Source organism: Lotus japonicus, chromosome 3, assembly GCF_012489685.1.
Source record: "Lotus japonicus ecotype B-129 chromosome 3, LjGifu_v1.2".
NCBI classification, from domain to species: Eukaryota; Viridiplantae; Streptophyta; class Magnoliopsida; order Fabales; family Fabaceae; genus Lotus; species Lotus japonicus.
The window spans coordinates 56,778,727-56,804,371 of NC_080043.1; the positions used below are offsets into that span (position 1 = coordinate 56,778,727).

Genomic DNA, 25,645 nt, shown 5'->3' on the forward strand with positions numbered 1-25,645 from the left:
ATATCAAGATTCTGAGCTAAATAATAAAAGAGTTCAGAGTGAGAATTTATGACATAGATAATATGTGAATATCAGAGCGCATAAATATTCATAGTCAAAAGCAAGGTAAAATTATCAGAGTCAACCAATTTAGCATATGATCACTTCAGAAGAAGTGAAAATGTATTCCTTGCAATTGCCCACGGACAGATCTATGGTCATAAAGAGAAGAGTGGAACTCTTAAATTCTCCAAACGAAAAAGAAATCACACTAACACAGAACACATCAAAAACTGGTTGTATACTCCCCCTTTTTGTCATAAGCAAAAAGCATGGGGTGTGAAAAACTTAGCTTGAAGTACAAAGTACTCCCCCTTAGAGAAGGTCTAAGTTTAAAAAGATGGAGAAAAGAAAATGTAAAGAAAACGTATTTAATTAATGCGTATGCAGAAGATTAAATGAATGAGTGGAACGTTTACCACCGGCCAAGGAATTAAAGGTAAGCATATGTTACCAATAAGAAATCCTCGATAAACTGCTTTAACATTAACTTCTGGAGACTGAACTGAGCTTATAAATAGCGGTTAAAGCATAACGGTCTTCACATCTCGTTTTCACTTGAATTCAATATTGCAATGGCATCCTTCATAGCATGCATCGAACAATTGAGGAAGAAAGCCTTTGATGAAGATCTTTTCATCAATGTGCGCCATCCAGAGGAGCCGAGTGTCTATAGTCTGACAAACCAGCTACTAGGCATGGGCCTGAGTCTAGAAATGGACAACATCCTCAGAGATTTCCTTAGATTCGTGGAGGAAATGCAAGAATTCTTCCAGAAGGAGTTGGACCTTTATGAGGAGATCAGAGCAGCAGAGGCGGCTCTGGAGACTATGGCGGAGGGTCCTGAGAGGCAGGAGCTGCGCCGGAGCTTGGTCCACTTAGAACATAGGCAGCATCGTCTGGAGCTTGAGAAAGCAGCGATGCGTAGGCAGTGTAGATCAATGAGGAAAAATCCTCCTTTTTAAACGTATCAATGCAAATGTATGAATTATGTTATTAATGAAAAAACTTGTTTGTTGATTAATACGTATGAATGAAAACTAAGTAATGATGAACAAGAAATTATGCAAGCACATAGGAAGGAAAAATGATAATTTAATAAAAGAACCAGAGTTAAACACGAAAACATAGTAACATTGTAGAAAAACAGAAGAAAAGAGAGTTCCTAAAGACTAAGGCTTGGGTGTCCTCTTCAGAAGTTCTGTGCACATCTCTTTAAGACTCTGAAGAAGAGCTTCATGAGAATCAAGTCTTTGTTCGATGAGATCAAGTCTTGAGTCTGACTGAGCTTGAGCAGATGGAACAGCTTGATCAGAGTGAGGAACTTGAGCAGATGTGGAGGCAACATCAGTAAATGGAATAATTCCAAGTGCCTGATTTCTAGGAGCCTCAGCTTCAGCTTGTAATCTAGCTACTTGTTCCAGAGCTTGCAACCTTGCAGCTTCACGTTGTTCTGCTTCAAACCTTGCAGCTTCTTCTTCTTGTTCTTTCTTTTTCCGTGCTTCTTCAATAGCAGCATGAAGTTGATTTCTCAACTTTTGTTCATTTAGTGCATCTCTTCTTCTGAAACGCTGGCTAGCAGCTTCAACTCTTTGATCCCTTTCAGCAGTAAGGAAACCCAGCATTACTGCCGCTTGGTCAAGCATCCAAGTGCAAAGATGATCCCAGTCTTCTGCAACCAGGTCTGGTTTCTCACTGAGGTCAATGCGACCATGCACATTGCGAACCCTTAAAGATGCTTCATGATTAAATAAGTTGATGCAATCAAGCAGGGTGTTTGGTCTAAGTTGGGTATAGGGAACAATGGAGAGATAGGTTTCAGGTGAAGAAGGATGATTGCTACTTGTAGCTTCAGAAACACCATGAGGAGAACTAATTTGCACAGTTTGGGGTTCAGAGGTATTGATCTCAAGGTTTGGATCAGAAACTTCAGTCTCAGGATTTGGAGATTGGTCAGAGACAGAGTTTTCATTTTGAGGTGGAGGAAAAGGAGGAAGAGGCGGTGGTTTTGAAGACAAAGGGACTGCATGGATTGGAAAATCAGGAGCATCCAGAGGTTCTGGTCTTGGTCCAGAGTAGTGGTTTGGACTTGGAACATTTAAGAAATGTTCAGGAAGTTCTGAAATTCTTTCTCTGGCAATTTGAAAGAATTGGTGAGAGGCTTCAGATTTATTTGAAGGAGAGGAAAATGGAACATTTGTAGGAAAAGAGACAGAGGGAGTAGGAGAGAGAATTTCTCTATCAGAGGGTTCCTGATGTGAGTGATCGGAGGGTTGAGGCTCAGAGTTAGATTTCTCAGTGGTTGGTATCTCTAAAGCTTGTGTCTCAGAAGCCTGTGGTTCAGAGGTTTGTGGAGTGTATGGAAGGATAATGGGTGAGGTTGGTGTAGTGGACTTAGGAGTTTGTAGCATTTTCCAGAGGGGTTCTTCCTCAATGGAGGGTTGAAAGAATGAAGCCCTAGGTGGCGAATTATGTGAAGTGGATTGATCAATTTGTGTGGGTTCAGGGTTGGAAACAACAGGAATTGCATCAAGCAGATTTAAGTCATCATCATCAGAAAGAGCAATAAACTTACTTGAAGCTCTGACTGCAGATCTGGTGACTCTGGTATAGATTGCAGATTCCAGATGAATGACTTGCGTTGCAATTCTGACCTTCTTTGCCTTCTTCTGAGGTGGTGGTTCATCATCATCATTATCATCACCATCAGAGGGATCCTGTGTCTCAGAGGGTTCCACTTGCTTTCTCTTGGTCTTCTTCTTCCTGGGAGACTCAAAGTCTGGAGGTTCTGGAAGATTTCTGAAGAATTCATCCACATCAATCACAAAGCCTTGCTGCTTCAGATCATCAAGGTAGAACCTGATAGGCTCTGGATCATCAGCCTTTGACCAGAGAGGGTAGTCCTTCAGAGGGATTCTTCTTCCTCTTGACTTTGAAGTAGCAGGGTTGTAAGATCAAGGTTTGATCAGTGGTTGCATCTCTATGTTTTGATGATTACAATTAAGGTTTGTGATGATGAACAATTGTGATACCCTAACGTTTGTCTTTTTAAGTTATGATAAACAGGTTCTGAATCAGACCCAAGCCTATTCGTTCAGAAGAAGAAGAACCAAGGGTTACTAAAAAGAGAGCTCTTTAACCTACCATGTTCGTTCTCAACAGTGGCAAATACCTCAGAAGCTCTGAAGATGCAAGCTCTGAAGAACCGGAGTCAGAAGTTCTGAAGACCAGATGTTCCAGTGGAACGGTCCAGAAGCAGAAGACTCAAGCTCTGAAGACTTACAAGAAGTTGGTTCTGAAGACCCAAGCTATTCTAGCTCTGACGATCAGAAGTTCTGAGGAACTTGTTCAGAAGCAGAAGTTGCATGGTCAGAAGAATCCAAGCTTCAATCTGACGATGATCAGAAGCTTCACCAATGTTCATCTGAAGCTCCTTGATCTCAAGTCAACTGGTGAAAGGACAGGTCGCTTTCACAGTACAACGTCGTACATGTCTCAGTCTGTCCGCCACCTACCTTGTACAGCCTAGCAGTCTGATATCACAGAATTGCCACTCCAACGGATAAAACCCTAGCAACGGCTACATCACAAGTCTTGGAGTATATAAAGGCTGAAGAAAGAAGAAAGAAGTTAAGAAACTTTGCTGAAAATATTCAACACTTACGAACCATTCTCTTAGCATTATTTCTTCACTGTTCTAAAACATCTGAGTTTACTATTCGCTTGTTAGAAGCACTTATTGTAAACCCGAAACCTTTTACATTATATTGTAAAGTTCATCAAGAGACCAAGGTTGGTCGGATCTTGAGAGGACTGAATCAAGGCTGATTCAGTATTTGGCTAGTCTTAAGAGGATCGGTAGATCAGCTTCTTAAGAGGATACTAGTGTGAAAATCAGTGTATTGTTAGTCACTTAGCAGGTTGCAAAGTGCAGTTGTAACACTCATTGATTTTAGTGGATTGCCTTCATCAGAAGAAGGAAGAAATCACCTTCACAGGTGGACTGGATTAGCTTGAGCTTTTATCTCAAGTGAACCATGATAAAATACTTGCGTGCTTTACTTCCTATCATTCAGCACTTAGTTTTTATCCTTGAGTTTTGAAAAAGCTCAAAAATATACCCGTGATTAGAAAAACTCTATTCAAACCCCCCCTTTCTAGTGTTTTTCGCACCTTCAAGGGTTAACCTCAACTTTTGTTTCTACCAAGCCCATTCTCTTCAATGATGTGGGAGTGAAGACATCTCCAACAATTGTTGTTAGGTCTTCTGTGCATCCAGCTTTGGTCAGAGCAGATATCAGTTTGCTCTCAATGAAGAAGTCAGACAGTAATCTGCCAAAAGGTATGTACTTGATAGCAGACTTGGGTGAAGCAGTAGTCCTTGACTTTCTAATGCATTCTTTCAAATAGGAGAATAGAAAGTAAGGCAGGCAGACTTTGGTGTGCTCCTTGATGAAGAAAAGCATCACCTTCTGAGTGAAATTGATGTAATCTGGAGAGGGTCTTTGATTTATGCAGTTCAGGAGGATCTTGTGCCAGATTCTCAAGTCAGGATGAAGATCCTTTGTCTTGCAATCAGTTTTGCCCGGTCTCCATGTAGAGTATAAAGCCTTGTTGACCTTCTCATTGGTACTTGTCTTGACTTTTGACTCTTGCATCTGAAATCTGTAGCCACGACTTGTATCTGCACCCAGAAGTCTTGCAAAAGACTTCTCTGAGATGATGATCCTTTTTCCCAGAACAAAGGACACAACCTGATACTCGTTGCAATCAACATGCTTCCAGAATTCCTTCACCAGTTTGTCATAGATTGGACCATGTAATCTATTGAAATATCCTTCCCAGCCTTGAGCCTGTACTTCAGGACGAAGATCGACCCCATTAGCAGTAATGTTGTCTAGGTCAAAACGCCATTCAGCAAGAACTTGAAGTTCTTCTGGAGGGAAGACGCATGTAACTGCACAACTCCTTTGGGACAAAGGAACAACATCCTCAGCATCTTGGACTTGTTCTTGAGCACCCTCTATCGATCTGGGACGAAGAACGGGACCTACTTGCCCTGTTGGAAGACCCACTGCCATTCTTGGGAACACTCTTCCATCGGTGGAATCAGCCCTTTCACCGGAATCAGCTCTTTCAGATCTCACCATAGTTGAAGGTTGGAGGCTTGGGTAGAAGAGGGATGAACGAGAGAGAGAGAGAGAGAGAATTGAAGAAGATAAGGGTTTTGCAAACAGGAGAGAGAAGCGAAAAACACGAGTGATGGAAAACGTGTGTGCATAGTGGTTTTTAGAAAGTAACCGTTGTTGATTGTAAAACAAAAGTAAAATCAACGGCTAAAAATTAAAAACATCATTATGAATAGTTAATACACAAAACACACGGTGGAGAATAAGCACATCTACACACATTACAACAGATTAACCGGAGGGCACAAGGAAGGAGGCATCAGAATAGGCTGACACACGTTTACTGTCCTGTCTCAGAGTAAGCACCAATGGGTACTTAGCCTCTGACAAGTTTACCTTCTGAACTAGACAACTTCTGATGAGGAAGCATCATAGTCAGAGGTTCTGATCCATCTTCATGCTGGACAAAAGTCCATATTCAGATTTTTCAGTATAAAATTAAATCTATCCTCTGCTAAGGGCTTTGTAAAGATATCTTCCCATTGATGGTCAGTATCAATAAACTTCAGAAGAAGTACGCCCTTCTGAACATAATGTCTAATAAAGTTATACTTTACGTCAATGTGTTTAGCCCTTGAGTGTAAGATTGGATTCTTACTGAGTGACATTGCAGCAGTATTATCACAATAAATTGGAATTTTGCTCTCAAGGATTTGATAATCCTCTGGCTGATGTTTCATCCAGAGCATCTGAGTGCTGCAAATAGCTGCTGAGATATATTCTGCCTCTACAATGGATAGTGCAATAGTAGACTGCCTCTTGCTTGCCCATGAGACTAAGTTACTTCCCAGAAATTGACAATTTCCAGAAGTACTCTTTCTTTCAGTTCTATCTCCAGCATAATCAGCATCACAGTAACCTTAAAGCTTATACTCTGATGTTTTCTTATACATCAAGCCAAGGTTAGTGGTACCTTTCAGATATCTGAGAATTCTCTTAACAGCAGTTAAGTGAGTTTCTCTAGGATCTGATTGGAATCGAGCACATAAATGTACACTTAACAGAATATCTGGCCTAAATGCAGTTAAGTATAGAAGTGTACCTATCATGCCACGATAAAGCTTCTGACATACTTTTCCCCTGGCATCTTCTTTCTCCATAATGCATGTAGGATGCATAGGAGTCTTAGCAATTGTTGATTCTGTCATATTGAACTTCTTCAGAAGTTCCTTTGTGTACTTGCTCTGATTGATGTAAGTTGCTTCTGGTTTTTGATCAACTTGTATTCCCAAAAACTACTTGAGTTCTCCCATCATACTCATTTCAAATTCAGCCTGCATCATCTCAGAAAATTCCTTGCAGAGAGATGGATTAGCAGATCCAAATATAATATCATCAACATAAATTTGCACAATTAAGATATCATCTTTGTAAGTTTTGCAAAAGAGAGTTGTATCTACTTTACCCCTTACAAACTCATTTACCAGAAGGAATGAGTTAAGTCTCTCATACCATGCTCTGGGAGCTTGCTTCAGACCATAGAGAAATTTCTTCAATTTGAAGACATGGTCAGGGTTCTTCTCATCTTCTAAACCAGGAGGTTGGTGCACATACACTTCCTCTGAGATGTATCCATTCAGGAAGGCACTCTTAACATCCATCTGATGAAGAATTATGTAGTGATTCACTGAGAATGAGATCAGCAGTTTGATAGCTTAAAATCTTGCTATTGGAGCAAATGTTTCAGTATAATCTATTCCTTCTTGCTGACTGTAGCCTTGAGCAACTAGCCTTGCTTTGTTTCTGACAACATCTCCTTTTTCATTCAGCTTGTTTCTGAAAACCCATTTGGTTCCAATGATGTAAGCATCTTGAGGCTTCTTGACAAGGTTCCAAACATCATTCTTGGAGAATTGACTCAATTCTTCTTCCATTGCCAGAATCCAGTCTTTGTCTTGAAGAGCTTCATCAATTGACTTTGGTTCAATTAAGGATACCAATCCTTTCAGACTAAGCAGAGTCTCTTCAGAGGGACTGAATGCTGATCTGGTTCTGACTGGTTCATCTTTGTTTCCCAGAATCAACTCCTTAGGGTGAGAGGCAACAATTCTACTCTTCCTCTGAGGCTGTGAATCAGAGGGACCAACTTCCTCTGGAGACTCTTCCTCTGGCTCAGCTTCCTCTGGAGCTTTGCCTTTATCAGAAACATTTATACTCATATCTGCAAACTTTTCAACTAGCTTTGACTGATCAGAGTCAAGCTTATCATCAAATCTAACATGAATAGATTCTTCAATAGTTTTAGCATCAGTGTTATAAATTCTAAAGCCTTTAGAACGTTCAGAGTAACCAAGTAATAGACATTTAGAAGATTTAGAATCAAACTTATGTAATCTATCCTTAGTATTCAGAGCATAGCAAACACAACCAAAAGGATGAAAGTAAGAAATGTTGGGTTTTACTTTCTTCCACAATTCATAAGGAGTCTTATTCAGAATTGGTCTGATAGAGATCCTATTCTGAATGTAACATGTTGTGTTTACTGCCTCAGCCCAGAAGTGCTTTACCATGTCAGTTTCTTGAAGCATGGTTCTAGCCATCTCTTGAAGAGTTCTATTCTTCCTCTCAACAACCCCATTCTGTTGAGGAGTTCTAGGACAAGAGAAATCATGTGAAATTCCATAGGAATCAAACAGACTCTCAAACTTGTCATTCTCAAACTCTCCACCATGATCACTTCTGACACGCATAATTCTGCAAGCCTTCTCGTTTTGCACTTGGGCAATAAAGGTAGAGAACACAAAATGAGACTCATCCTTGCGGGATAGAAATTTTACCCATGTCCAGCGGCTATAGTCATCAACAATGACCATCTCATATCTTTTACCACCTATAGACTCAGTTTTCACTGGTCCAAAAAGGTCGATATGCAGAAGTTCCAATGGCCTTGAGGTGGAAACAACATTCTTTGCCTTGAAAGGGACTTTTGTAAATTTGCCTTTCTGACATGCTTCACAAAGAGCATCTGAAGATAACTTCAGAGTGGGTAAGCCCCTGACAAGATCAAGCTTACTCAACTGAGAAATCTTTCTCATACTGGCATGCCCTAACCGTCTATGCCATACCCATTGCTCTTCATTAACAGAAAGAAGGCACTTTACTTTCTGAGTTTCCAACTCAGATAATCTGATCTTATAAGTGTTGTTCCTCCTCTTGCTGTTAAACAGAACAGAGCCATCGATCTGACTTACAGCCCTGCAGGACTTTTGATTAAAGATAATATCATAGCCCTTGTCAGCTAATTGACTTATAGACAATAGGTTATGATTTAAGCCATCCACCAACAGAACATTATCAATGCATGGACTATTTTCAATACCAATAGTACCAGAACCAACAATTTTACCCTTCTCATTGCCACCAAAGCCAACTTCGCCTCCAGACTTAAGTTTTAGCTCTTGGAACATACGCCTTTCTCCCGTCATGTGACGCGAGCATCCACTGTCCAGATACCATGATTGGTGTTTCAGTGGAGCGATCAAGGATATCTGCAACATAGATAATCTTATCCTTAGGTACCCATTTTATGGGTCCTTTCTTGTTAGTTACCCCAGAGGTTCTGACAACCTTGGGTTTCTCAACATGATAATGTAAAGGAATTTGAGCATGACATTTAAGCATAGAGAGAGTTCCCTTTTTACGAGGGGGGTTAGCAACTTTAACAGGCAATGGTTCAGGAAATATAGTACCAGAGGGTACAAAATGTTCATACAGAGGTTTAGCCTTAGGCATAGGAGGCTCATTTCTACTTGGTCCAGAATAGCCAATGTCACACATTCCATTTCTGCTTACGCCATAGATCATTGAAGCCATCAAGCTTCTGTCTACGCTTTTAGCTAGAAATCTTTGAAACTATTTTTCATATTTGGATTCATTTTTAATATCAGAGGCATCACAAGCAACAACTTCTTCTAACTTAATGATCTGGTTTTTAAGCACAGAGTTAGAGTTTACTATAGCATGATTATTCTCTTTTAACTCAGAAATAATTTTATCATGTTCAGCAGAAGTCTTAGAAACAGCAGAAAAATCCTTTTTCAACTTTTTATGCTTAGTCAGGAGAGAGTTATATTTATCCATGATATCAGACAAAGCACATTTAAGTTCAGAGGTTGAGTGTTGGTCAATCTGCAAGTGCACAGATATCTCCGGGTTTTAAAATATCGAACCACAGGGATTGTGAGTGAGAATTGTTGATTTAAGTCTAAAGTTTGCAAGTTCGTAAAACAGTAAAATTCAGAAATTGGTTTTGGTTGATGGTGACAAAAGTTTTGCAAAAGAGCGATGTTGGAAAATGTTGAAATTAACAATTGATGGAAAATTGTCTTGGGTTGTTGATCATCTAATCCACTTTAGTTTACCTATCCTATGCATGTGACATCTTGATTTTTCTCTTGTTGCTTTAGCCTATGTACTTACTAGTTGATTCCTCACAAAAGTAATTCTCTCAAACTGAAAGTTAAGCCCAATTCCTTGTGTACTTAATCATTCATAAGAGGTTTTTAAGCATACATATTCAGGCCAACAAAACCCTACCCTCACTCTATGCCTAGAAGCAAGTATAGAAGGACCTATTCCAATTCATGTCCCTAAATCATAACAAACTTCCATTTGATTATAATCTAGCCTATAGCAAGGGTGCACCAAAGCTAAACATGCATAATGAAATTGAAATACAAGGTAAATTAAGAACTCATGCATAGAGATAGGATTTAACAAACTAAAACTTCATAGAATCTCTTAACCCAAAGCAATAAAGGGAACTAGCCACTCATGGCTAGTGAATTCATAAAGAAAATGCAAATAGAACCTGAGAAAAATACAAGTTGGAAGCCTTCCTACAGCCCTAAGGTTCTCCTCAGCTCTCAAACTTGATCTAAAATGAGCAAAATGACTGAGTGTTCTGATGAAATTGGCCTAAGCCTTATTTATAGCCACAAAATACGAGTCTGGGCGCTCAGGCGCCAATTCAGAGCGGCTGAGCGCCAATTCCAGGGCAAAAACATGCCCTTTGGAGCTAATTGGCGCCTCCCAGCGCCTAGGCGCTCAAGCCTCGCTGGAATGAACTTTTCAGCTTCTTGTAACTCCTCTTCAGCCCTCTTTGAGTCCTCCTTCAATTCCATGCTTCTTGGCCTTCTATTACCTTCAGTTTCTGCTCTCCAAACCTAACCGACAAGTCAAGGAAGAATCTAGAAGCTCAAAGAGCTCATTAGCACAAGAGGTCCTTCATTTAACACAACAAAACCATGCAAGTCCTAAACTTACTTAAAATGCAAGAAAAGTCCCTATAAAACTACAAAATTACCAAAACAAAGTAAAGACTCAAGAAAAGATAAAAATGCATGATAATGCATGAAACATTACATGAGACTCAACAAAAAGACTCAAAACAAACAAAGAAATGACCCTAAAAACACTACTAAAATAGGGTCATCAGCCCGCTACTTATCTCGTCTTCCGTTGTTCGACGCTTAGCACGTGTTTTCAGTGCTGGATTCCGAGTTTTGCGTGAGTAATTTTTGGAGAGTGTGCTGCGCATAACTAGGACTTCCGCTCGGTATTTGACCGAGGCTTTTGTTCACACGCATATTTCCCGTAAGAGCAGGTGTGGCTCCGCCAGCCTTATTAGGTGGGGACTTACATTTGCTCGGGGCCCAAAGGCCATATGAGTTTACCCGAGACTTTTTGCCTAGTTAAAAATGCTTCTCGCGTTTCAGGAAGACTCGACTCGCCCATATTTCGGGGAGGTTCTTTGGATAAAGAGCTTATTCGCGCACGCCGCCAACGGGTGGCGATGAGAAGCTTATCCGCACACGTCGCCTGCAGGGGCTATGGTCAGCGCCGGACTTTCCGGAGCGATCTCCAGACTTCAAGGTCGTGTTGGGATTACCACCTTTAGGGAATTTTTCCCACCAGGCTGTCGTCTCGGTCTTAATAGTTAGGAGTATTGCTGAGAATATTCTTTTTGTATTTGATTTGCATAAATTTTTACATCGAGGGATGCCTCGTTAAAAAACTCCCGTGTCGGAGAAAAATAGTGCATCTTTATTTTCAGTCCTAGCTTTTTGGTTGTTTCCTTGGTCAGAGTATCACACTCAGTATTCCATCCTCGTCGCCCTGCTTGACCCCCTTGTCGTAAAAAGGAATCCATCCTTGTTCATCTTCCCGCTCGGCGTGCCGGGCTGACTTCATTGGCCTCTTACTCTCATCCACTAGCTGCTCGCATTTCCTCTTATCCTGACGACTCTGCCACTGTTTATCCTTTCCTCCAGCCTTCCGAGAGGGCCGGTTAAATGTGGGCAGCCCCCTGGAAGTGGCTCCTTTTTGCTCCCAACTAAAGAGGTCGAAGTTGTCCCCTACCAGCTCACTTAGGCGTCGTTCCTGCTCAATGGTGAGCCTGGGCTTGATCGCCAATATGCCTCTGTTGGTTTCATTCATGTCCCGGGTCTCGCCATACCACTCACTATCTGTTCGAGTAATGGATCCGCTCTCCCTCGCCTCTCGGGGTTCCTCGTCCTGACTTCTCCCTTTCTTCGTCCCATTCACCTGCTTGTCGACCCGCCTTCTTTGTTCGCCCGCGTCGCCCTGGCTCTGTGTTGCTAGATGTAGATGTTCTTGCTCGCCTTCGGCTACCTCAATCTCAACGCACCTGTGTCCGTCGCCAGCTCCCCTCCTACCGTACAAGTCAAGGCAATGGTTGTAGCATTTCCTCGCCCCCTTTTGGTCTACCGTTATTTTCCCTACCCTTCCGCAGAGCAGCGGATACTTTACCGCAAGGTGGGCCGTGGATATCACTGCATGGAGGCGATTTAAAGTATTTCGTCCTATGATGACGTTATAAACTGCCACAACTTGTAGGACCAGATATCTTATCCTCAAAAGCTCGCCGTCCTCGCCCACTCAAAAAACTGTGTCCAACTCCACACAGCCGCGTACCTGAACTTGCTTTCTCGAGAAACCTACCAGGTTTCTTGTGTATGGCTTTAAATCCTTGTCTGTCAGTCCCAACTGCTCAAATGCGACCCCGTAGATTATATCTGCCGAGCTGCCTTGGTCCAAGAGCACCCTTTGCACATTGAAACCTTTAATTCTTACCATTACCGCCAACGGGTTGTTTATATGGGCCTTGATTCCCTCAAAATCCGCGGACGACACTACTATGTCTGGGTGTTGGCACCCAAATGGGGCTGGATACTCTTGCACTGATGCTGTTACCCCTACTTGCTTTCGTGCTGCTGTCGATACGCCGTCGCCACCCTCGAAACACCCAGCAATCGTGTTAGCCGTTTCAACCGTCCCTTTGCCCTCGCTGCTGTCAGTTTCCTTAGCCTCCTTCCTCCTCGCCGCCCGTGGTTGTCTCGCCTTGATTAGCTGCTTGATTTGATCCTTCAGCATGAAACAGTCAGTGGTGCTATGGCCTTCCAAGTTGTGGTACTCACACCACTTGGGCTGATCCTTCGCCACGTACCCTGGATCCATTCTGCACTCGCCTTCCCTGTCCATGTCCTCAATCCCTACTTCCAAAAGTAATTTTGTCAACTCCTTACTTGAGCGTCCCTTCGGTCTCATTCGCCGGCTCGTTTCAGCTATTCGCCGAGAGCGCCGGTACCCTACGTTTTTTCTTCCCGAACTGGATAGCCCTCCCTTGTTTTTCTTAACAAATCGGCCAGCTTCCTTGACCCTCTGCTCGTGACTCGCTTCCTCATCCTGTATATGTTTCCTCGCCAGCGACACCTTCGCTGCCCTCTCGTGCTTCCTCTTGTGCGCCTCCATTTCCTCTTCTAGGATGTAGTCTTGCGCTCGGGCGCGGACTTCCGTCATTGAGCATGCTAGCTCCCTACTCAGTTCGCAGCTAAACTTTCCCTGGGGCAGACCGCCTTTGAAAGCGCACACGCACACGCGTGGCTCCAATTCTTCGAACCTCGCGGACGTGGCACTGTATCGCTTCATATACTGTTTCAAGGTTTCACGCTCCCCCTGCCGAATATCAAACAGATCCTCGATCGCTCTCGCGGAGAAATGGTCGAGGAATTTTGATGAGAGGTCGCGGAAGCTGGCTAGGGATCCCTGAGGCAAAGCCATAAATCAGTCCATAGTTGCACCTCGGAATGTGGATGGAAGCATTCTACACTTTACCGCGTCGGAAACCGCGCTTATCGCCATCTTCGCATTGAAACGAAGTAGATGATCCTTCGGATCGGTTTTCTCGTCGTACGTTTCCAACACGAGGTTTGTCATATCGCCCGGTACGGTCACCTCTCGTACTGCCGCCGAGAAAGGTTTAACCTCGACAGCAGCCTCGGCTTCCTCCTTTTCTTGATTCCACTGCCGAAGGTGATAGTACCTCAATTGCTCCTGCAGACACTCATTTTGCAATCTTAAGTCGCCACTCAGAGCACGGCGTGCTTCTGCACAGCGATGTCTATCTAACCTCGCGGTGCGTGGGGAAGAAACGTAGCTTCGTTCCGGTTCCTTGCTACGTCGTTGGCGAGACGGCTCCATCAGGCTCTGTTGATGAACCGAGAATTCAACCAAAAGTCTTCGAATTGTGAAAAATATCACAGAAAATCGAACTTCTCGAAATCAAATTGCAATCACGCGGGAACCAAGTCACGATCCACAAAGAAAACTGAAGAAAAATCGCACAGAAAAACGAGCTTCACTCAACTGAATCACGATCCACGTAGTCCGGAAATCGAAATCTACCGTTCCCACAGACGGCGCCAAATGTTCTATCCAAGAACATAGAATAGGGGTATAGTACCCAAAGTGTGCGGAAAGTGATATGAATGCTTAGAGAGTGAAGTTCTAACCGCTAGAGAGAGAAAGAGTAACTGAATTTCAATCTTGTTATTTCACAAATGAGCTGAGAGTCCCTTACAATTGGTAACCGTCCCCTATTTATAGGTGTGGATTTAGGCTTGGCACCTCTAATGTACCTTAATGGGCCAGTTGGGCCTCAGGGAGGGAGGCCCAAGTCTCAGGTGCGCCCCTCGCTTGAGGCCAGCGCTCCTGGGCGAGGGACCCTGGGGTCTCGCCTAGTCCACCAGATTAGTTTCAGAAGTTGTTGAATTTGATCCAAGGAAATGATTCTTAGTCTGTCAATTCCACACAAATTAACCAGTTGAGGATTCATGAGAATCCGCACAATGTCAATCAGTTTAATGTTCAGCATAAGAGTCATGAAAATTCACATGTGATAGGAAAAGGTAGAACTATCATTTTATCCTCTAATTCTACTTCTGCAAAAACTTGTAGCTCTTGGATATGAGATTCATGAGCTACTGATCATGTGTGCTCCTCATTGGACCTGTTCCATTCTTTTTCCAAGATTAAACCTATACATGTTCAATTACCAAATGGTACTCTGGTCAAGGCACACTTGGTTGGTATTGTTGTGTTCTCCCCCTTATTATCCATCAAAAATGTCCTTTATGTACCAGAATTCAGTTTTAATATTGTCTCCACCTCAAAATTATGTGAACATTTGTCATGTGTTGTTCAATCCTATTACTCACATTCATTGATACAGGACCTCAATTCCCAGAAGATGATTGGTTTGGCTAAACAAGAGGGAGGATTGTACTACTTGATGGTTGATGCTCAAGAGAGGAAGTCACAAGATCAGTCATTGAGGCTGTCACAAGATCTGAAAGTACAAGCAGACTCAAGGCTCAATACAGTTACCACAGCTACTTCTACAGTAATACCTAGTTCAGTCATTTGCCATTTTAGATTAGGGCACTTGTCTAAGGATAGGTTGCTAGATATGACTACAAAACATCCTTATATCCATGTAAATAAGGCATTAGCCAAGCATTTAGAATGTGATGTATGCCATATGGCAAGACAAAAGAAGTTGTCATATTCTCTAAGTTTGAATAAAGATGTGAAACCTTTTGACCTGCTTCATTTTGATATATGGGGTCCTTTTTCAACAACAACAGTTCATGGCCATAAATATTTTTTAACCGTTGTAGATGATCACACCAGATTTTTGTGGATTATTATGCTAAAACAAAAATCAGAAGTGCCTTCCAAAGTTCAGGATTCTGTAGCTTATGCCAAGACTCAATTTGGTGCTATGGTGAAAACTATTAGGACAGATAATGGTCCTGAGTTTTGAGTGTCCCCAACAAAATGGGAGAGTTGAGAGAAAACACCAGGACATTTTAAATGTAGGAAGGGCATTGTTATTTCAGTCTAAACTACCAAAACATTACTAGAATTATGCAGTTCAACATGCAGTTTTCTTAATCAATAGGGTACCAACTGTGGTTCTACAAAATAAGTCTCCTTATGAACTTTTGTACCACAAACCACCAGATTTAACAGATCTAAAAGTTTTTAGCTCTTTGTGTTATGTGTCAGCATTGCACAATGCTAGGCAGAAACTGGATCCAAGAGCTCGAAAATGTGTTTTCATGGGTTATAGATCAGGCACTAAGGGTTATGTGGCGCTTGACTTATTAAGTAGATCCTTGAGTGTCTCCAGAAATGTGGTGTTCTATGATCATATCCTTCCTTATGAGCAATCAGAAGCCTTATCCTGGACTGTTATGACACCAGAGAATGCTAGTGTTGAGATTTCATCTGATTCCTTAGAGGCATTCACTTCTTCAGCAGAAATTCCTACATCAGAGAAGGTACCTTCAGATGCATTCACCACTCCAACAGAGATTCCTCCATCAGAGAAGACACCTTCTGCAATTGTTCAACCTGCATCTGATTCTTCTGATCAGATAAGGAGATCCACAAGAGCTGCATCAACCATCACATCTCAGAAATTATATTTGTCACTCCTCCTCTTGTGAAGCTGGGCCAACATCTTCATGTAGTAAATATCCTATCTCTACCTATATGTCTTTTTCCAATTTGTCTATTCCTCATCATAAATATGTTATGGTCATGTCTCTTGAACCTGAACCACACACTTATGCTGAAGCATCCAAACATAAATGCTGGGTAGATGCCATGAATTTAGAAATTTCTGCATTAGAGGCTAATGGCACATGGAGCTTAGTACCTTTACCACCTCATGTAGTTCCTATAGGCAATAAATGGGTTTACAAGATCAAAAGGAAAGCAGATGGCACAGTAGAGAGGTATAAAGCTCGTTTAGTAGCTAAAGGTTATAATCAGATTGAAGGGTTAGATTATTTTGATACATTTTCACCAGTTGCTAAGCTCACCACAGTAAGAATGGTTTTAGCCCTTGCATCTGTATACAATTGGCATTTGCATCAATTAGATGTAAACAATGCTTTTCTTCGTGGGGATTTATATGAGGATGTGTACATGATGGAACCAGAGGGAGTATCTTGTACTGATTCTAGACACGTTTGCAAGCTTCATAAATCTTTATATGGGCTTAAACAGGCTAGTAGGCAGTGGTATGCTAAGTTGACTAGCTTATTAGTTGCTTGTGGCTATACACAAGCTCATTCTGTTCACTCTTTGTTCACCAAAAATAAGGGTGAGTGCTTCACTGTCTTACTCATATATGTGGATGATATCATTTTGGCTGGGAATTCCTTGGAAGAATTTGTAGAAATCAAAACAGCACTTGATACTGCCTTCAAGATCAAAGATTTAGGCATCTTGAAATATTTTCTTGGCTTAGAAGTAGCTCATTCTGCTAAGGGAATCTCCTTAAGTCAGAGAAAGTATTGCTTAGACTTGTTACAAGATTCAGGAGTTCTGGGCAGCAAACCAGTCAATACACCTCTTGATCTATCCCTCAGGTTGTCTCAAGATGGGGGGCAATCCTATGAGGATGTTTCCTCATATAGAAGGCTTATTGGGAGGTTGCTTTATCTCACCACAACCAGACCAGATATTACCTATGCAGTCCAACAGCTGAGTCAGTTTCTTTCAAAACCAACCTTAGCACATTACAATGCATCTGACAGAGTTTTGAAATACCTAAAGGGAGTCCAGGCGGAGGGTTGTTCTTTCCAAGAAACTCAGCAGTACAATTACTTGGTTTTAGTGATGCAGATTGGGGAGGTTGTGTAGATACAAGGAGATCAGTGACTGGATATTGTTTTTTTGTTGGTGAGTCACTTATTTGTTGGAGATCAAAGAAGCAACAAACAGTGTCAAAGTCATCTTCAGAAGCAGAATACAGGGCTCTAGCTTCAGCTACCTGTGAATTGCAATGGCTTACTTATCTTCTCAAGGATTTACAGACTGAACCAGTGAAGCCTTTAGTCATATATTGTGATAATCAAAGTGCTCTTAACATTGCAGCTAATCCAGTTTTTCATGAAAGAACCAAATACTTAGAAATTGATTGTCATATTGTTAGAGAGAAATCTGAAGCTGGGTTGATGAGATTATTACCTGTGCCTTCTAAATTTCAAGTAGCAGATCCTTTTAATTTCTTATTGGGCAAGCTTGGCATGCTAGACATCTATCATGCTCCAGCTTGTGGGAGGCTATTGAATAAACAATCAGAAGCATCTACTAGCAATGCAATTACAGCTACTGGACAGCTCAGCAGTGGCAACTCAGCAGAAAACAGTTATGGAGGCAGCTATGACTAACAAACTAGGGATTAGTATACTGTGTAGCAAGGTCATAGCATAGTTATGATACACCTTCTTGTTGATAGTATAAATAGACTCTGAAGCTATTTTGTATGCACCTTTTATTCATTCAATAGATTTTTCTATTCAGTTCATCTCTTTTTCTCTGAGTTTTCTGAACAGTCAAAGTGAACAAGCCACATATTATTATTATTATTATTATTATGATTATAATATAATTATTTAATAAATGTAGGGTCTTACGGTGAATGTGGCCTACGCACAACGGATTAGTGAGAATCCAAAATGGGGGAGGTATCTAGAAGAAGACACTCTAACGCTCTAATCAACTCAATGCCATAAAGAAAGAAACTCCAAGTAAAGAAGAGCAATAAGAGAGCAATATGAATAATACCCTACTTACAATTTTTTTTATAAGCAAAAAAAATTAAATAGGAGCACAAGGAGTGCCCCAACCTAATTACAAGGGAGAGAAAATAAGAGAACTGACGAGGACAAAAGGTATCCAAATAGCGAGAGAGAGGCCTACTAAGTCTTAGCTTTGAAGGTACGATTTAAATAAAGCACTCAACCAACAATGTGATTAAACCTATATTTATAGTGAATTGAGTTCTCAATGGTTGACGTGTATTATTGTTTGTGCTTTATGGCATTGAAGTGCTTAACCTTTGCTCCTATGAACATCACCATAATCTAACAACTTAATTTTTGTTAAGTTAAAAAGTTAGAAGTATGGAACTCCTGCATTTGTTCTCCTGACTGACGCCCTACTTGATAATATTAATGACTTAATTTTGTAATCATTTCCAACATTTAATCTATATATATATATATGTAAAGCTCACTTGAGCTATATGTATTAAATGCATTAAATAATGAAGTTAAACAAGTTTTTATTCAAGTTTTAATATACATCCACTTATTATTAATTATTAATTAGTAGTTGTTAAACTTTTCAATTTCTCATATTTTAAATTAAATATTGATATTATTTAAATTTTAATTATTAATTCCAACATGAGGGGAATTTTTAAGTAATAATAATAATTGAAATCAACTAAATTTACATTAATAACAATATTACGTAGTTAATAGTAATTTTTTATACTTCTTTCTAATTGTAAAACTTTCTAATTTGTTATATATTAAAATTAAAATTAATTTAATAATAATTATTCATCATAAGTTGAGGAATTTAAAAAAAATAAAAAATAAAACTTATTATTATTTTTCACACCACCTAATAAAATGTAAAAGTTACTTTGAACCTTTTGTACTAACATTTTCCTTTGTATTAAATAAATTAAATTAAAATATTAAAAATGAATAAAATTGTCTAAGTTATTAGCTATTCAAACACCTACAAAAATGTATAATTCAATTGTATTATATACATTAAACTAAACAAAAGCTATCAATAAAATTTTCAAATCAATTAGTTATTCGACTACTAACTAATTTTTATGTTTTTTGTATAAGGTAGAATAAAACATGACAAAAGACTCCTGAAACATAACTCTTTAGTTCTCTAAAAACGTATGGAAAAAAAAAAACGAAACAAGACACTCTAATAAACAAAAGCTACACTTTTATTTCAGGTAGGGAGGTTAATACGAGTTAGTGTAATGATTTAAAAAAATATTTAATTAGATACAAAAATATTTCAAAAAATATATATTAGTCATAGTCATTTATTTTTTAATTTAGTTATCATAAAAAATTTATTAAACACATTAAGCAGTAAAATCTTCCTACCTTTGTATTAAAATAAAGGAAACAATAGCAAATTTCTTTGTAATTAATATATTAAATAATAAAATTAAAAAATGAAAAAAATTGTATTGTCAAAAGTTATTCAACTACCTAAATTGAATAATAATATTCATAAACTTAAAAATTGACTTGAAATTTGCTTTAGGGAAAAATAATAAAATTAAACTTGATTAATGACAAAATAATGTTATCAATAAATAATTTAGATAAAATAGTTTAAGTTTTAAAATTACGCTATAAGTTATTTACAATTAACTATAACGTAACGTTAAAAAAAACTATAATGTATGTGTTTTATTTGAAGAAACAATCTCAATATAATTTTATGATCTTATTATATATTTGTAAAAACAATTTTGAGCAAACTTAATAGAGAAAATAAGCTATGACCAAAGTTGAATAAATATAAATTTATTACATAATACTTAATCTATTTAATTTATATCTTATTATAGTTGACAAAGATGACATTACTTTATTTTTCTCCATTTTAACATGTCTAAACCTGTTTGAAAAGTTGTCATTGCCCTTTTCAAAAAATGACTTTCTCTGTAAAATGTACAAAAAAAGGGTAAAATAATTGACTGTATTATTTTTCACATTATTAAATAAATAAATTTATAAAATGATCTAATGCTGATTATTAAATATTAATTATTAAATTCAAGCAATATTAATTATTTATAAGAGAAATCCAATACTATTTATTGAAAAGTTTTTTTTCAAAATTATTGAAATGTTGAACACAATTATTATTTTTTATTAAAAAAAACTATTCTAATATTTATGTATAATTTAAATTATAATTATTATTATATAATGTTAAAAAATGTTGTAATAAACCCGTGCAACGCACGGGTATAATACCTAGTAATTAGTAAAGTAGTGACTATATGTTTTGCAATGTACTATAAGTTATTATCTAATGAGATTAATTTCTATGCATTAACAGTGTAAATAAGTTTATACAATCATGCAATCACATCTCTTCATATTGCTAGCTCATAGTTAATTTTGAATTTAATAACATTTAAAATAGTAAATGAAATGATATAATTGAATGATTGTCAGTGTATAGAAATTAATCTCATATCTAATACCATGTATATTTTTTTGTTTCCATTTAAATTTCCAGTTTTGTTTGTTAACATTGGTTTATTATTTTCTCTGATATAAGATGTGATCCGATAGGTAAAGATCAGCCCGTGGACACTATTGGTTGAAGAAATGTAGGATATAAAAATGTACTAGATGGGCTGCACCTGGTTTAGCCTTTTACTTTATGGCTGCCAACTGCCAAGGATTACAACAAAAATAAAGAAAGTAGTCAAGGAGTGAAGGAGAAAAGGCATGAGTTCTAACTCAATAATGATTCTTTCACACCTCTAAGAGAGGTGGAAAGAGGTGGAATGAGGAGAGAGATAAGAAGAAAAGAAAAAGTAAGAGAGAGAAAGTATGAGATGTGATAGATGATAAGAGGAGAGAGATAGAAATAAAAATAGGTGGAAATGAAGTGTTTAAAAAATGAGGTGTGTACATATCATTACTCGAAACTCGTTCTAACTATAACACATATGTTGACATTAGATTTTTTTTAATTTAGCTCTTTTGTCTGACCAGCACAATAATATAGAAAGGGCTTCGATTAATACTCAACTGGGGCTAATTTTTCTATTTAAACCTTTATCATTGTAGGCCTCTTGGGCCCAGGTGAGGAAAAGGGAATAAGAAGCGTGTTGAAGCTAGTTAATGCTTTGAACATAGCTGGGTGATTCGGCTTGTTAGTAAAGGATCCTCAATATGCGACTTTACCCCATGTCTTCATCCAAAAATAAAAAAGGCCCAAGTCATGTCAAACTCTATTGAGAAATGAGAGTAATATTATTATTTTCTTTCCAACACTAATAAATTAGTTAAAAGTTAAGTGGGATCACTAGAAATATGAAACTCATCAATTCTATTTAATTACCAAATTACTTTATAAAGTTTGTTGAACTGAAAAAATGATTATATTATCGGGTTGAAGAAAACTCTACTACAAAAAATAAATAATAAGATTTTGATACTAAAAGGATTTGGATCCACTCATGTGTAAATCTCACATGACATGGTCATGTCCCCGAGGGTTAGCTCAAGTGGTAAGAGCTAGATGATATAAGGGTTGGGGAGGGGAAGGTCCAGGGTTCGAATCCTGTAAGAGAAATTTGAAGGGATTTTCATCCAAATCCAAAAAGAGGATTGCTAAATTGAGTAAATTCAAATAAGGCAGTGGAGTTAGATAAACAACAAAGGTCTGTTCAAAAAAAAAAAAGATAAACAACAAAGGCATTAACAATGGAATAATACTCCACTCACACACTACAATTCCGCTCACGAGAAGAGTGAAAAAAAGATAAAATAAAAAAATGTGATATAATATGAAATAAAGATAAATATGTACAAAAATAAATGTTAATTAATCATTATTATTAACAATAATAAATAATAATACAAGAAGAACCAAGCACTGCAGAAAATTCTAACAGAATAAAGTTATTACCCCTACTTTACTCTAATTAGTGAGGGTGATATATATATATATATATATATATATATATATATATATATATATATATATATCAGATAGATAGGGTGACGAATATGGTTACTTTCAAAAAAAAAAAAGAATATGGTTGTAGATTGGGAAGAATAGAGCCATTAGAAAGAATTTTTAATTATTTAGTTTGCGTCTAAGTATCTAGAGATGATGTAGGCATCCTCTTTTGGATACCCGCCACTAGGTAATAATTAGAATTATGTCGACAAGCACAAAAAGTATTAATAATAATGCAATAATGAGAATAATTAAATTTCTAATAATAACGAATTTACCAGTAGTGTTGATTCCAATGAAAACGACACATGCACGTCCGATATATCAAGAGATCAAAAAGTTCTCCGAATTAAAAAAAGAGATTATAATATATCTTGTTGGGTACCCTATTTTGTTTCATGACGATGAAGTATGAAGTATACATGTGGACACTGATTTTCTTTTTTCTTTTTTTTTTCCTTCATTATCTATCCTTAGAACTAGATGTTATGATACTAATTCTATGAGGACCTGACATTACATTAAGTAAGTAGTTTTTTCTAGCAAATGTCTCTCCATACGTACGCACCGCTTAAAAATTGAACTCTAAACTAAATGGTTAATAAGTCCCACTATTCAATTTTTCTTTGTATATTCTTGTTGTTCAAAAAAAATATTCTTGTTGTTTCTTCATCAGACATTTTACCAATAACTTTTTAATATAAGATTCACTTTCTGTAAAAAAAATTATTAATATTAGTTTTGCTTAGTATGTGGGAAACATTTTCTCACATTAAAAGAAAAATAAAAGTAATATTTACAAATTATTTACTTAAATTTAAATATATCTTACCAAGGTGTTATAAGTTGTAGTAGACAAGTTTTATCCCTATTAGAATGAGATCACAAAATCAAATCCCGAAAAAATCATTTATTAGAAGGGACTGTCACCGTATCCGATCAGATTAATCCTAGTAAGGACAAAAAAAATTAAATAATTTTATGATTTATTATACATGTATTTATAATTTTATATATAGATATTTACGTTTGTAATTATTATTAACTATATGAAGATTAGTGTTAAAAAGACAATGTGCAGGTTGACAATTTAAGTTTTTTTCTACAAAGAAAAACTCTCAAATAATAAAAATTATAAAATCAAGGACAATATCAAATTACTATTTGAATGAGATCAAACTAAACTGAAAAAATATATTGTAGGAATCATAAATTAAATATTTTCATGTGTTATATTGTATATATTCATTGGTGAATAACAACTTAAAAGTATGGTCACTTTATACGTGTAAAAGTATTTATATAATATTCTAAACTTAAAAAAACGATTGCACATTCTTTTTCTCTTTTGGAAGATGATCTTAATTTATGGTTTATTTTTTTGTTAAAAGTACAATATAAAATTATTTATATAAAAATAACCTTAAGATAATTGATTCATGCATGTTATGACATCAAAGTTTGCATGACACATAGTTTATGTAAAAGCCATTTAGACATTTTGTAGCGAAGTTTGCATGACACATAGTTCATGTAGCAATTAGTAAGAATTTAGAAAGAAAAAAAATTAAACTTTAATTTATGGATTAAATCAGAGAAAAGATAAAATGCTGAATACATTGTTTTTCACTATAAATTAATAAAAACAAATTCACTTCTACTTTCATTTCATCAACTCAACAATTGATCAACGTATAGAAAAGAGGACCTGTATTCGTGATAAGGCCATGGCCCATGAGTATAGATAACATGTCAAAGTTTCCTTCCTTAGGATGTGTTTTCAATGGGGTTGTTTAATTTCTTCAAGGAATGAATTTCCTTGTAATAGGAGAAAAGGAATAAAAGAATATAAATTTCAATGACTAGGTTAAGTCTAGTGTTAAACAAAATAAGCAAATCTTGCCACCCAGCTTAGGTGTCACGTGTGATGTGAGTTACTAATTTTAATTAATTGCAGATTTTTAGTTCGAGCTATAGGTTTCTAGTTATGTCAAATATTGAAATGCTGCTAGTTTGTTTTTTATCCTATTTGGACAAATTAACATGTGATAAAAAATCGTTTTACCATTCATATTATGTCAAATTGAAAATTATAAAAAAAAGTTAAAGACAAAGTGGTGGTTTGTTTTTGGTACATAATCAAAGTGGTGGTTGAAAGCATATAGTATGCATTTATTCAAGTATATTTGCTAGTGCTATATCACGAATTGTTTCATCTTTTAAATGGCTTTCATTTTAACTTTATGCTTCGAAATAAAAGTGAAAAACAGTGCAATGCGCATGGAACATGACATATAGTGCGCTATGTTTTTTTTTAGGTAAGCCAAAGAATTGTATTGAACTAGCACAAGGGGTGCTAAACCCGAACACAAAAAGATACAAGAAGAGAAAAAGGTTAAGAGACAAACTGGTAAAATTTGAAACCAGCAAAACCCCCCAACAAACTAAACAAAGCTATATCCCTCCCTGGTAAATGCTACTAAAGCCATTAGACCCACACAGTACCAAAACAATACCAATAATGGCCAGCAAACTCGACAATAATCCACATGCCATAGCTCCTCATATGCACAGTAGGCCAATATAGCAGCAAAAATCCTAAACCTTTCCTTCCAATCAACTAGCAGATATGTACCACACCAGCAATAAGAACCCCTTGCAGTATCATCACGTTGGAATGGAGTTGAAATGGAAGCGAACCTACAGAGAAAAAATGCACTCCAAAGGACAAGATTTCCACTCAAAAAGAGAGTATGTAAAGTTGCAAAACTTCGCTTTAAGCCAGTGCCAAGAACGAGATTGGATCAGATCAAGGAGATAGCTATGATCCAATTCACTGTTCCTGAAAATAATAGAATTCCGCTGAAGCCAAAGCGACCAAACAGTAGCCATCCAGATAGCTAATTCCCCGAGACGCTGATTTTTATTCCTTGCTATATTTGAGAACTGTGCAAAATTGGCCACAGATGAAGCCGGTAAGGCCACAGAGATCCCCAACCAGTGATGTAGTGATTGCCATACGCCCGTGGAGAAGGTGCAAGTGAAGAATAAATGAGCGCTACATTCCTCCACCGTATTACAGAATGGACAACTCAGATCCTCCGGATTGAAGAGCACCCGCCGTCGTCTTAGATTGTCCCGTGTTTGAATCCGGTCCAGCACCAACCGCCACACGAAGGCCCTCACGTTAGAAGGAGTAGGAGCTGACCAGAGTGTTGTAAAGTCACACGCCAGATCCGGCCAAAGATGTACCTGCAAAAAAGTGTAAGCTGTGTTAACAGAATAAGTCCCACCATCTCCCGGCTCCCACACCCACTTGTCACCCCTCCCTTCTATCACCCTCCCGCAATTTATGGCTACCTCCAGATCCTGCAACCAAGATAATTCTCGTCCTCTCAAGCATCGACGCCACTCAAACCTCCACTTCCAAACACCACTCTCCCAAAACCCAAGCTCCTTTATGCTGCTGTATTTATTTTTTGACAAAATATACAGTCGAC

At 37.9% G+C, this 25,645-nt stretch overlaps 1 protein-coding gene across 1 annotated transcript; it reads right to left on the bottom strand.

The window, feature by feature from the left end:
* Positions 1–12,128: 12,128 nt before the first annotated feature.
* On the bottom strand, positions 12,129–13,310 carry LOC130744358 (uncharacterized). Its single transcript, XM_057596551.1, has one exon. The coding sequence runs from the start codon at positions 13,308–13,310 to the stop codon at positions 12,129–12,131; it is 1,182 nt and encodes a 393-aa protein (XP_057452534.1).
* Positions 13,311–25,645: the final 12,335 nt, after the last annotated feature.

What these genes read in the sequence shown, in the direction of transcription:
- LOC130744358 (XM_057596551.1), bottom strand. Translation starts at nt 13,310, where the DNA reads ATGGCTTTGCCTCAGGGATCCCTAGCCAGCTTCCGCGACCTCTCATCA.